General features: G+C 32.2%; 1 protein-coding gene across 4 annotated transcripts; it reads right to left on the reverse strand.

The window, feature by feature from the left end:
• Positions 1–440: 440 nt before the first annotated feature.
• On the reverse strand, positions 441–4,778 carry LOC120202441 (polyadenylate-binding protein RBP45C-like). 4 transcript variants are annotated; one of them, XM_039202864.1, is made up of 8 exons: positions 4,368–4,777; positions 3,666–4,140; positions 1,765–1,820; positions 1,556–1,686; positions 1,379–1,475; positions 1,135–1,299; positions 821–995; positions 441–452 (listed from the first exon to the last, which is right to left on the reverse strand). In XM_039202864.1, the coding sequence occupies exons 1-7, from the start codon at positions 4,683–4,685 to the stop codon at positions 993–995; spliced, it is 1,245 nt and encodes a 414-aa protein (XP_039058795.1). In that variant the 5' UTR covers positions 4,686–4,777; the 3' UTR covers positions 441–452; positions 821–992. The 4 variants fall into 4 exon arrangements, with proteins under 4 accessions (XP_039058795.1, XP_039058796.1, XP_039058797.1 ...); XM_039202866.1 differs by lacking the exons at positions 441–452; positions 821–995; positions 1,135–1,299; positions 1,379–1,475 and adding an exon at positions 3,237–3,319 and having other exon boundaries at positions 1,609–1,686; positions 4,368–4,778; XM_039202865.1 differs by lacking the exons at positions 441–452; positions 821–995; positions 1,135–1,299; positions 1,379–1,475 and having other exon boundaries at positions 1,552–1,686; positions 4,368–4,778.
• Positions 4,779–12,604: the final 7,826 nt, after the last annotated feature.

Here is a 12,604-nt window from a genome sequence, read left to right on the forward strand (position 1 = left end):
TACCCATTTCATATATATATATATATATATATATATATATATTTATTTATTTATTTATTTATTTTATCTTTTTAAAAAATAATCACATAAGAAATAAATAAAATTTAAAAGTTCATAATACACCATCTTTATACACAATTAGTGATTTAAAAGTGTTATATATATATATATATATATATATATATATATATATATATATATATATATATATATATATTCAAATGAAAACATTAAAAATATTAAAATGGATCATACTTTTTTTCTTTAAATCCCATATTAACAAATTAATAATTTTTTAAGAAAATTAAAACTTAAAACTTTTAAGTTAAAATTACATAATACAAAACTAGAAAGAATTTAGGAATTTAAATTGAATACGAAAATAAAAATATTAAGAACCTAATATAAAAATATAATTTAAACCAATATATATATATATATATATATTAAAACTACCGGGCCGGGTCAAATACCCAGTTATAAAAAATTCAGCCCAGACCCGGCCTAACTACACCAAAAAAATCACAAGTTGAATACCTGGCCCGATCAGGTAATTTTTTTAAAGAATTACCTAGTCTTTTTAGGTTCGGGTCGATGAGTTAACGGGCTGGGTCAACCGGGTCAGGTATTTTTTTAACACCTCTACTCACAGGTCATGACTCCAGCCATGAAGCTTTTCGCATTGTACAAGCAAACTCGAAAATTTTGAAAATTATACGCATCAACATCACTGTCAAGTAAATCGACGAATAATACGAGCATAACAAGAAGTTGATAACCATTGAAAAGCAAGAGTATGATTCAAAAGGAAGAGGGGCACAAAAGAAAAGAAGCCGAGAAAAGTGAAGCCATTAAAACGGACCAGATGAAGAAACATGGAACCTCTACGAAAACCCAAACCCACAAATTGTACAGCAATCAATGAAACATGTCTAGGATCAAGCCAACACCTAAACTACTCCAGGCCGAGCTTCGAGCCACAGGAGCGCAGCTTACTGCAAAATACAAAAGGGAAAAAAACATTCAGCATGAACACATGCATCGTCAAACAAGTGAGCAGCCAGAAGTAACAGAGTTAAAGATGATAACAAGAGAGCACGCTTGCAAATACTTTTGCTTTAGAATTTCTTTTACCTGTGGTCGTTGTTGGTAAGCCCCTGGCTGCTGGTAATTGCCATATCCGGGATAGCCACCATAGTACATGTTAGGATCTTGGGGAGGAGGTGCATATCCATATGCTTCATATCCTTGAGGATATCCATAGTATCCACTGTTCCATTGAGCCTGATCAGGTTGAGCCTGAAATTCGAATACAATCCCTTAGTTTTTACAGAAATATATCTCTAAATACAGAATACAATGGTTTTAAAAACAATACCTGTTTGCTTGAAGGGCTACGTCCCCATGAAAGCCTCACATTTCTTCCTCCTAAAACAGTACCGTTCAAAACGGATAATGCTTGTTCAGCACTAGTCCTGAAGTGCATTATATTGCAGAATGTGTTAATACGACGCAATAATTTTTCACGTGCCAAAAGAAATATGAGAAAAGTTACCTGCTAGCATACTGAACGAAACCACAATGCTTGTTAGCAGGAATTTTTACATGAACTACCTCACCAAGCTGGCTAAATATTTGTTTTAGCTGGTCTTCAGAAACACTGGGATCCAAGCCACCGACAAATATCTGCATTTAAGCTTGTAAGAGGGTCAGTTGGCCATACCAAGAAATTAAATATGTTAATATAAAGTCAACGCTACCCACTGTTGTATTATTCGGATCACTCTCGCCAGGATTTCCTTGGGTAGTCTGGTAAGAAGCTGCAAATTACAAATACATGTAAATTACTGTAGAATAGATGATAAGAGATAACTATCCCTGATTTAAGGTTTTCATATTGCAAAATATTTGAAACTAATACAGTACATCTTCTAAAAGTAAATATTTCCATGTAACAAACTAACAATGAACGCTACAAACCTATTCACAAACACGTAACAAATTTCCAGCTATAGCATTCTTACATCTCTAAACTCGAATTGAAAATTGTTTTAAAAAACAAAACATTAACATCACATACAAAAATATAACAACAAATTTCAAAATAAGCAGCTAAAAACAATTCCTTCGGTGGCATGAAAAGAACATAAATGTACAACCACCATCTATATATCACTGAAACAAAGGCAAACATAAAAATCTTTTGGGTTAAATCAAGGCTTCCCTCTACCAGAGATTAAATAACTCCAGGAAATCATTCATTACACTAAACTCAGGGAATCAGTAAGGGTTCTTTTGTAACACCAACACCTTGAATAGGGTGAAAAGAGTAACTCATCTTTTTGTCCTCACTTGACATGAAGTATTTCCTTCTCTTTTTTCTTTCCTTTCACAATTTTTTGGAAGGGAAAGGGGAAGAGGACAGAAGGAGTTGCTGATCCTTAAATTGAATGATTCACATGTTCAACTTCAAATATTACTTATGAGTATAAAGAACCACCTTCCAAACATATTTTGAATTTTTTAGTGATACCATAAATTCTCAGACAAGGCAAAGCATGTGTTTTTGGAAAACTACGGATTTTTTTTTAACTTGAAGTGACTTGCAACCTCAAATGAAAAGTAGGAAAAAAATGTCTTCAAAATGCAAGATAAATAAGGATATATTCATCTGCAACCAGATATTCATTATTTTCGCTACAGCAATAAAGAAGGCCAAGTAATCCATTTCCATTGTGGTTAAACTTATATCCCGCAACCGGAAATGCTTTTAACTACAAGTTCCAGGTTTCTTTCCAGCCTCAGTTTTTCCTCACATGCAGCGGAGCATAGAATGAAGAATAAACAGATATTATATTTTAAAAAGAAGCACATATTTCAAAGCGATAGAACAAAACTAGCACCAAAGTTCATTAACAGAATGGTGTAATAAAATATGCATATAAATTTCACCATAGCTGCTTCACCTACTTTCATGTAATGAAGCTTGAATATAAAGGATAAAAAATGGAGTGTGTAAATGTATGCAAGTATTGAAAGGGAACCGATCCAGAACGAATAAAAACAAAATTTCCGGACTTGTAAAGTAAATAAAGATTAAAGGAAACATGTTGGAAAAAGGAACAAAATGAAATTGATTGGAATACTTAAAATGGAACTGGAAAAGAAATTTCCAAACGTAGCACAAATACTGCCACGAGGAAAATGAAGCATCCGACATAAACAAAGTAACTGACCTAAAATGAGGCCACGGGTTAAAGTGGAATCATTTCAGCTGATATCAGTTCCAGGCCCCCCAAAATGAGAGCCTCTTGATGTCCTGCTTTAAGAAAACATGAGTTTTATATAAGTTTTTGCATGTTTTAACTTTTAATATAATTAAAAGTGCCAGGTTTAAAAAGGCAAACTGGAAGGAAACGACTTTGTATAAATTCCACCAATCTTCAGGTCGTAACTGAAAGAATTTGAATTTTAAGAAGACTGTAACAGGTCCACCTCAGACAATTAAAAACAATAAAGAAGAACACAATCACCAACTAGCATTCAACTTGTCAAATAAAATTACTTGGGCGCAAATCATGGCAAATAAATACTATACTCAACCAAGCAAACTTCATATAGAAACCAAGATAAAGTATAACTTAACATAAACCACAAGAGTCTACCTTTCGGATACTGCTGATCAGTGACAGGCTTCTTACTAGCAGCCGGTCCAATCCGCATTGCCCTGGTAGAACAATACATCCCATTCATTTCAGTCATGGCTCGAATCTGCTCACTTTCATCACCAAACTTCACAAAGCCATAACCTTTAGACCAGCCCGTAGTCCTATCAGTAACCACTTTGGCACCCTTAACAGATGGGTACACAGCTTTAAAAGTCTCTTGTAACATGTAATCAGAAACATCTGCAGCTAAATCCCCAACGAAGATTGTGTATTCAGGACCCTCTTCTTGCCTCTTTTCTCCATATCCAAGTGCAGCCCAATTCATCCTAAAATTCTGCTCAGCATTTGGCATCGGCAACCCATTATACGACTGCAAAACCCTCTCAGCTGCTGCATGTGACACGAACTCGATAAATCCGTATCCGTCTGCCAGACCCGTTTGCTTATTCCTAATCACCTTAGTTGAAACCACCTAAAAGAACCCAAAAGATTAAGCTTTGTTTAATTTTGACAGTAACTATTACCTTAAACCCAAAAGAAACAGAAATTCGTTTATATAAAGAAATTATTAATACCCTTTAATTATGAAAAAAGAACGATATAAACTCTGCCGGTGATATTATTAGACTACAATATATTTTTCCACTTTTAATCATGATTCTCAACATAAAAAGTAATATTTTTTTCTAATCTAATTACCTCTCCTGTTTGAGCGAAGATGCTGATGAGGTAATTCTCATCCATCCATGGCTGAAGATCACCGATCCAGAGAGACCGAATTTCGCCGGATCCGGTAGCTGGGGAACCGGCGGTGTACTGTTGCATCTGAGAGGGCGGAGGGACCTGTTGCGTATTCCAACCCGCAGGTGGAGGAACCGGCTGACCGGGCTGCTGTTGTTGAGGCATCATCATCCAAGGCTGCGACTGCGGTTGTTGCTGGTACTGCTGGGTTTGAGACGGATCGTTTGTCATGGAAGGCGGCGGAGCTACGCCTCCGGGTGGTGGTTGTTGCATCATATTTGATAGACGAAGAGAATGGATTCGGAAGACCTCCAAGAGATAGACCAAGTGAAACCCTAAGGGGATTATTTATTTATTTCCTTATGGCTTTCATATAGGGCAAACTACAGAATTCACCACTTAATTATCTTATCATTCCTATTTTAGTCATTATAATTTAAATCTTCTAATTTACTCACTCAAATTTGAACATTAATTTTTTTTGTCACTCTATCATTTTTCTCCAACAATGATGACATGCCATTTTTATTAATTGTTGAACTGTCATGTAAACGTAAAAAAAATACTTCATATTTATTTCACTCTTCACATAACTATAATAGATTCAATCACCACTTTCACATTATAGTCCTTCAACTGAAGCCTACACTGCCATCTCCCTTGTTTGTAGGTGTGCTCACGGAACGAACACTAAGACGAGTTCTCAGGAAGATAATTCACAGTCGATCTTTCTTTTTACCGTCCAGGAGTAGTCATAAGCTTTCTGCATCTAGGATTAATACCAGTAGGACACAATGGTATAGGAGGAAGCCAGTAACCATTAAGAAAGAAACAGTACAACATAACTCCCATTCATATAAGAGAGGACAATGGCTTCAAATAATATGGCTTACAAGCCTGATTCCACCCTCATGAAATGTCGGTAGTCCCCGGAAAGACACTATAGTCCTTCAACTGAAGCCTACACTACCATTATTTTGAATACCTCTATTGTCATAACTCAACCCAATTTTTTTCTCCAATTATCAAGTATTCCCACAAAGATTATTAATCTAAAAATATTCTAAATTAAAACACAACAATCACATACAACCAAAATAAGAACAAGAGTAAAACTAACAAGTAAAACACATGAAAATTTTTTAACGAGTTATTAAGTTTTAGTAAATTTGGAGCTATGATTGAAGATCGCAAGAGTAAGAAAAAATATAGGTAGTCAAGAATAATATATCTCAATCGCATAATGATTTAACGATGAAAGGGATACAAATGAAAATTATTTGATTCGGACTTTGATTTGGATTTTTATAACTTTTAGTTTGATTTTATGAAGATTTGAAGTGAATATTCAATAGGGAAAGGAAAAACTTTCATTTTGTAATTGTATCATTACAAATGATGATGGAAGGAGCATGGTGACATACAATGAGATTGATATTAATGTTAAATTTACGAAGTTTTGCATGTTTTTCCGTCAAATGAATATTAGATTCATGTTTAGAATGATGAGACGTATTCAATGTGAAATTTTTAGGGTCATTAGAATCCCGTGACTGTGGTTATGGTGGTTAGAACGATGATTAACATGATGGCTTGAATCTGAATTGGTTCAAATTAGAGAGAGAAAATGAAAAAAATGATTATAAAAGAAAATTGACTTTTTATTTAGATCAAATTGAGATTACTTTGGTCTAAATTTAATTTTATGTATAATTTCAAAACTACAACATTTTGACGTTGTTTTCCATTATAACACATTTAATTATTTAATGGCATGTTGACCAAAACACGATTAATTTGAAAGTTGAGAGAGTAAATTGAATATTTTTAAAATTTTGTGATCAAAATAAGAGTAAAAAAATTAATTTGTGATGTATGATATAGTTTATCCTTAAATATATAATATTATCCTTTTATTTAGGTAAACTGCCCATTTGACCATTTAACTATTGCATCTTTTCACTTTGACTATCAATTGTTCAATTTTTCAATTAGACCATCTTACTTTTTAAATGTTTCAATAAGACCACTTATTGTTAACATTTAACGGAAGTGTTGATGCTACAATTAATAAAATTGATATAATTACACAGTTGATAATTAATATTCATACATTCTATCAATTTAATCCTAATTTTATTTCAATTAAATAAATTTAATCTCAATTATTAAGATTTTAAAATTATAATGATTAAATCTTTAAAAAAATTAAAGAAGTTAAATTAATTTGTCAAATTATTTAAAATAGATAAGTAGTATTGTGACTAGGACTAAATTAATTTACTTTGTAATTATAAAAAATTAAATTTATAAATTTATTTGAAAATATAATTAATATAATATATACATACAAAGAACTAGATATATAATCATACCAAGTAAAATAGAGTACTAGTCATCTTCACTTATCTATTTATCGATGAAGGACTAAAAATTAAAATTTTAAAAATCAAGTGGTCAAAATGAGTAGCAAATATGATGTCTAGAAATTGATTTGTTAAACAGATTATACTCGTCTTTAAAATCATATAATGTGTTAGAACATATAAGACTTTATAATCATATTAGCTTAATAAAAAAAATCATATAAGATGTAGAAATTGATATTTGAATTCGACCACACCATAAGATATTTTTCTTTTTTTTATTACAAATGTTATAATTTTACTTAAAATAGGGAATATATTGAATTATAATGAGATTTACAATCATAATCATAAATTAACCATGTGATTAGAACTTTTTTTTATAATTGTTAAAACAAAATTAGCAACTTAAGATCACAAAAAGATTAGACAAGGAAAAATTAAAATTTAACTAAAAAACTCGAACAAATATATATACAAACAGGTCTTATCACACCAACAAATAAACCACAAAAGAGAATCAAGCTACTGAAAGACCACCGATAAATCGTAAATCAGACTCAAGCGACGTGAAAAGTTATCCACGAATGCATAACGAGTATTCAAATCCAATTTGAGAGTCCAAAGCAAGAACGATCAACAATATACCGGATAAACATTATCTCTATTAGTCATGATAATGTCAAATCAACCCTTAGGAGAAGATAATTGAAAACAACGACCAAACAACTGAAAAACATGATAAAAGATAAAAGAAAATATATCATAAAAGTAGACGAAAACGTACTATAAAGGTAAATGAAAACGTGCAATATAAACAATACTTATTGAAAATCTAAAAACCAAAAGAATATAAAAAGATATTAAATAATACAAGTGGTCGACAATCATCATTAAAGTTAATACCATCGAATGATGATAGATTATTTAAACGTTTATTGTCAAAAGTTATCTACGAACGCATAACGAATATTCAAATTCAATTTGAGAGTCTAAAGCAAGAAAAATCAACAATATACCGGATAAACACTATTTTTATTAGTCATGACAATATCAAATTAATCCTTAAGAAAAGATAATTGAAAACAATGACTAAACGTCTAAAGAACATTCTAAAAGGTGGAAGAAAATATAACCTAAAAGTAGATGAAAATGTGTAATATAAACATAATTATTGAAAATCTAAAACCAAAAGAATATAAAAAGATAATAAATAATATAAATGATCAACAATCAACATTAAAGTTAATACCATCAAATGATGGTAGATTATGTAAACGTTTATTATCAAATGATTGAACTTTTAGAATAAATATTAGGCTTAAATATAAAAAAGTGTTCAACGTATGCATTTAGTTTCAGTTTATTGCATAACATTTATTTCATTCTAATTTGGTGCATAACGTTTCATTTCGTAATTCAGTATGAGTCAAAATTATGACGAACCGTTAATTTTAACCATTAACCCATAAAAAATGTGACGTAACATGTTTTTAATATTAAAAAATAATTTCTTAAAATAATAAATTAATTAAAATGAAAAATAAAATGAAAAAAAATGATTTCTTTCCCTTTCTTCCCCTTTTTCTTCCCCCTACCCTTTTTCTTCCCCCTTCTCACACGAGATGTTCAGATTTGCAGAGGGTGATGAAGAACAGAAGTCTGTTTTTCTATCGTACCATGTCTTGAGTTGCTTCGGGTACTCCAAATGCTCCTTTAGCTGAAGGAGGATTTGGCTTTGAGATGTTTGCAGTTGAGAGTTGCATGAGAGAAACAAACTACATGAAAGACAAAATATCAGTAAAAGCTCCATGGAAAAAGCTTCAAACTTTCCTGGTTTTACATAGAAAGTAGCTAGATGAGAACCTGTTGCTCCCTTTTTTCGATTTGGGTTTCTCTTTCTCACTCAAATTTTGGTCTTTTGGGGTTAGGGTTATTGATTTGGTTTCTTTGCTGTCTAGATGAAACCCCTTTGATTTCACTCGAATTCCAGAAACCCTTTCAACCCATTTCTCATCCTGGTTCGAATTCCCGGAATCAACAACTTCATTCCCTCTGAAAGATTTTCAGGAAAATCTTTAGGATTCTCACAAACGTAGCTATGGGTGAGTTCTTGGGGAAGATCTTGATTCACTGAGAAAATCAATACCCTTTTGTAAAAAACTCATCTTTTCAATTGAACTTTCCTTGTTTTGAAACAAACGTGAGAGCTTTCATCACTTACACAAGGGTGATTATTATTATTATTATTATTATTATTATTATTATTAATGTTATTTTGTTTACAATTTGGTGCAGGCTAAATGTGGTCCAATTACAACACCAACTTACAACTCACCTGAAGCCCATTACAAGAAGCTCAAACAGTGGCCTAATGCCATAACCTATATGGAAAACTCATCAGGATTTATACTTCAGCTCCAGCAGCCCACCAAGACCCGGATCCAGACCAGACCCGTGGACCCGAAGCAACCCGAAGCTTAACTGAAACTGGAGTCTGACTCGAATCCGACCTGACCCAGTGCAATTAGGTTTGAAACCCTAGCTCATGTTTTGCTGCCAGCCGTCGCCAGCTCGCATCTTCAGCTCTACCCTCACGCGTGAGCCGCCGAGAGCCATCCCGAGCCGCCGTTGGGTTCAAAATCGACCATACAGTGAAACCAATTGTCATTAACAATAAATAAACATACCAAGTCAGAAACCCATACCCTAAATCCCAAAAATTCAAGATTCAACTTATCATGATCAGAAGCCCATAACCCTACCCCGATATATCATCATTCAACCTACCCAAATCAAACCATAAAAATCAACCATCAACAACAAAAATAGGGGAACAATTTGGGGTTTTGAGAGAGAAAAAAGATAGAGAAAACTGAGGAGCATTTGGTGGAAAAAAATACATTTGAACTAGAAAAATACTAAGAACAAAAAGAGGAAAATAGATCGAAAAAATTAGATTCGAATACAAAAAGAAAAAAAAGAGATTTATACCTTGGTTCATCACGTTGGAAGTGAGAGGGTCGACGGAGCCAAAGACATCGAGCCTTTCTTTGTAGATCTATGGCGTTTGAGCCATTTTAGACCAAACGAGGCTCGAATCCGCGACCAGGGTGAAGTGGTGCTCCGAATCGTTTATTTTTCTCTCTCCTCTATCGTCGACGAGTGGCGATCGGTATCGATCAGTTGCGACCGACACGATGGTGACTCACCGTATTCTGGGAAAATAGGAGCTCCGGTGGGAGCTCTGGGTGATTCTCTCACACACTCTCTCACTTCCAGAATGAGGAAGAGAAGAAAATGAGGAGAGGGTGGGATTTTGGCTTGGGCTTGGCCATATATATATATGGCGTGCGAAACGACGTCGTTTCATGGAGGACCCAGTGAGTAAATTTTGTGCATGGGATATCTACAAAATATGTTCTCCGTATCTTGTAACTTTACATTTTAATTGTTAATGAAAGTTTTGTTATTTGTATTTCGAGCCTCTGTTTTTTTAATATTTTCATTTCAGTCACTAGTTTATGTTTTATGCTATATTTGCTGATATTCAAATCTGGCCCAGGAATTTATGCATGTTTTATTTTGGTCACAGCTTCATATTTGGTTTAATTACTATTTGGTATCTTGTAACTTTACATTTTAATTGTTAATGAAAGTTTTGTTATTTGTATTTCGAGCCTATGTTTTTTTAATATTTTCATTTCAGTCACTAGTTTATGTTTTATGTTATATTTGCTGATATTCAAATCTGGCCCAGGAATTTATGCATGTTTTTATTTTGGTCACAGCTTCATATTTGGTTTAATTATTATTTGGCATTTTATGTTTCTGTTTTATTTTATTATGGTCCTCAACATTATTTGTGGGTTATTTTCTTTTCAAGTGTCTGTAGTTGTTAAAATGTTGATTGTGGATCTGGTTTATTTTTAATTTATGGTTTAGTCAATTTACCTTCCTGTTTTAGCTATTTTAGTCCTTTAAGTTTCCTATTTTGATATTTTTGTCCTTTAACTTTCTATTTTAGCTATTTTATCCCTTCAAATTTATTATTATTATTTTAGTCCTTTAAATGTCTGTATTTGCTAGTTAAATTCCCGTTTGTACTATTTTGGTCCTTTGAGTTTATGTTTTTGCTATTTTGGTCCTCAAGTTTATGTTAATCCTATTTTGATCCTTTAATTTTTTTATTCTATTTTAATCCCTTATGTATATACATATTTTATATTATGTATTCATTTGCATCCTACGTAAATAAATATGCCTAACTTTATTTTTTGTAGATATTTTATTTCGCATATTTTTATGTGAATTTATTTTCATTGTATTTCTTTATTTAGTGATATGATATTCGAATATTTTCAAGAGCACTGATTTGTAGAACGGGCGTGGAAAGTATCACTTGATAGAAGTGGTACAATCCGATACGACATTCGAACAAATGTGAACTTGAAATAAAATTGATTTTATTTTGCTAATTAATTTTGTATTTTAAGTTGAACAATGCGATGCATATTATTAATTTCTTTTTATTTTTATGCAAATGTTGATTTTTTCATTTTATATTCGATTCGCGTTTTTTTAATATCAATGAGAAGGGAATATTTTTTACTGATAAGAAATAGTCAAGTTAGCTTTCCCGACGGAGGATTGCTAATTTTGAGATTTCTTTTCGAGTTAAAGAATTTTCTCTAATTAATTAATTCAAAGCAAATTAATCAATGTTCGATAAACGGATCATATTTTAACTTTATATTCGATTCCTAATTTCCACCATTTACGACAACATATAAGCGGTACAATACCAATTTTGGGCGCTGTGGGGGTGCTAATCCTTCTCCACACGTGATCGACTTCCGAACCCATCAAATTGAATCTCAGGTAAACGCATACCACTTTTGTCTTTAAAAACAATTTTCCTTAAAATTGTTTTAAAAAGACGTTTTTAGGTATTCAACCTACCTAAATCAAAGGTCGATGGTGACTCCCTTTTCAATTTTATACAAATCAATTCAAAACCGACCAACTTTTCAAATTAAAGTCATAACTGTTTTTAAAATATAAAAAAATGGTTATGACAATTTGAGGGATCTTTCTCTCTAAACTTGGCCTTATCAGAAGCAAACATAGAAATGAAAGAGAGAAAAAGGAAGAAAAACTTAACTTTCCACTGGTTCGGTTGATTTGAGGATTAAGGTGGCCGGAGAAAAGGCGAGTGAAGGGGAAGAGAGGGATTGCTTTAGGGTTTAATTTTTAATTAATCTATTTTAATTAATTTCTTATTTAAGAAATTATTTTTTAATATTAAAAAATGCTACATGGTATTTTTAATGGTTTAACGGTTAAAATTAATGGTCTGTCACTGTTTGACTCAATTTGAGTTACGAAATGAAACATTAAACACTAAATTAAAATAAAATAAATGTTAGACACTAAATTAAAACCAAAATATAGACACTTTTTTATATTTAAGCCTAAATATTACTACATGTAATAGAAAAATCGACTAATTAACAACCGTTTTTGCATGGAATTTTCAATTAGATATACTAGAAAAGCTAGAAAATTCAAGGTCAAAACAAGATTTTTCTTAAGAAAATGGCTTAAACAAATATAATTACAACATTGGAGCCCTTGACCAACTGAAAACTCCACAAACCTGAAAAAAGCCACCATTGTTGAGAAAACAGCCTTCAGCCAATCAAAACTTCAGAAAAGCCAACACCCCATTTCTGATTTCCTATTCATATTCCCCTTTGATCGGTTAAACTCAAGTATACCTCTTAAATTTTCTCAAGAAACAAACACCCAAAAAGAAAACTTCCAAAA

Source organism: Hibiscus syriacus, unplaced genomic scaffold (genome assembly GCF_006381635.1).
Source record: "Hibiscus syriacus cultivar Baekdansim isolate YM2019G1 unplaced genomic scaffold, ASM638163v2 tig00008706_pilon, whole genome shotgun sequence".
Taxonomy (NCBI): Eukaryota; Viridiplantae; Streptophyta; class Magnoliopsida; order Malvales; family Malvaceae; genus Hibiscus; species Hibiscus syriacus.

What these genes read in the sequence shown, in the direction of transcription:
- LOC120202441 (XM_039202864.1), bottom strand. Translation starts at nt 4,685, where the DNA reads ATGATGCAACAACCACCACCCGGAGGCGTAGCTCCGCCGCCTTCCATG. An exon ending in TTCGTTCAGTATGCTAGCAG is followed by an intron (nt 1,476 to 1,555) that starts GTAACTTTTCTC and finishes AATGCACTTCAG; the next exon opens with GACTAGTGCTGAACAAGCAT. An exon ending in GTAGCCCTTCAAGCAAACAG is followed by an intron (nt 1,300 to 1,378) that starts GTATTGTTTTTA and finishes TTCGAATTTCAG; the next exon opens with GCTCAACCTGATCAGGCTCA.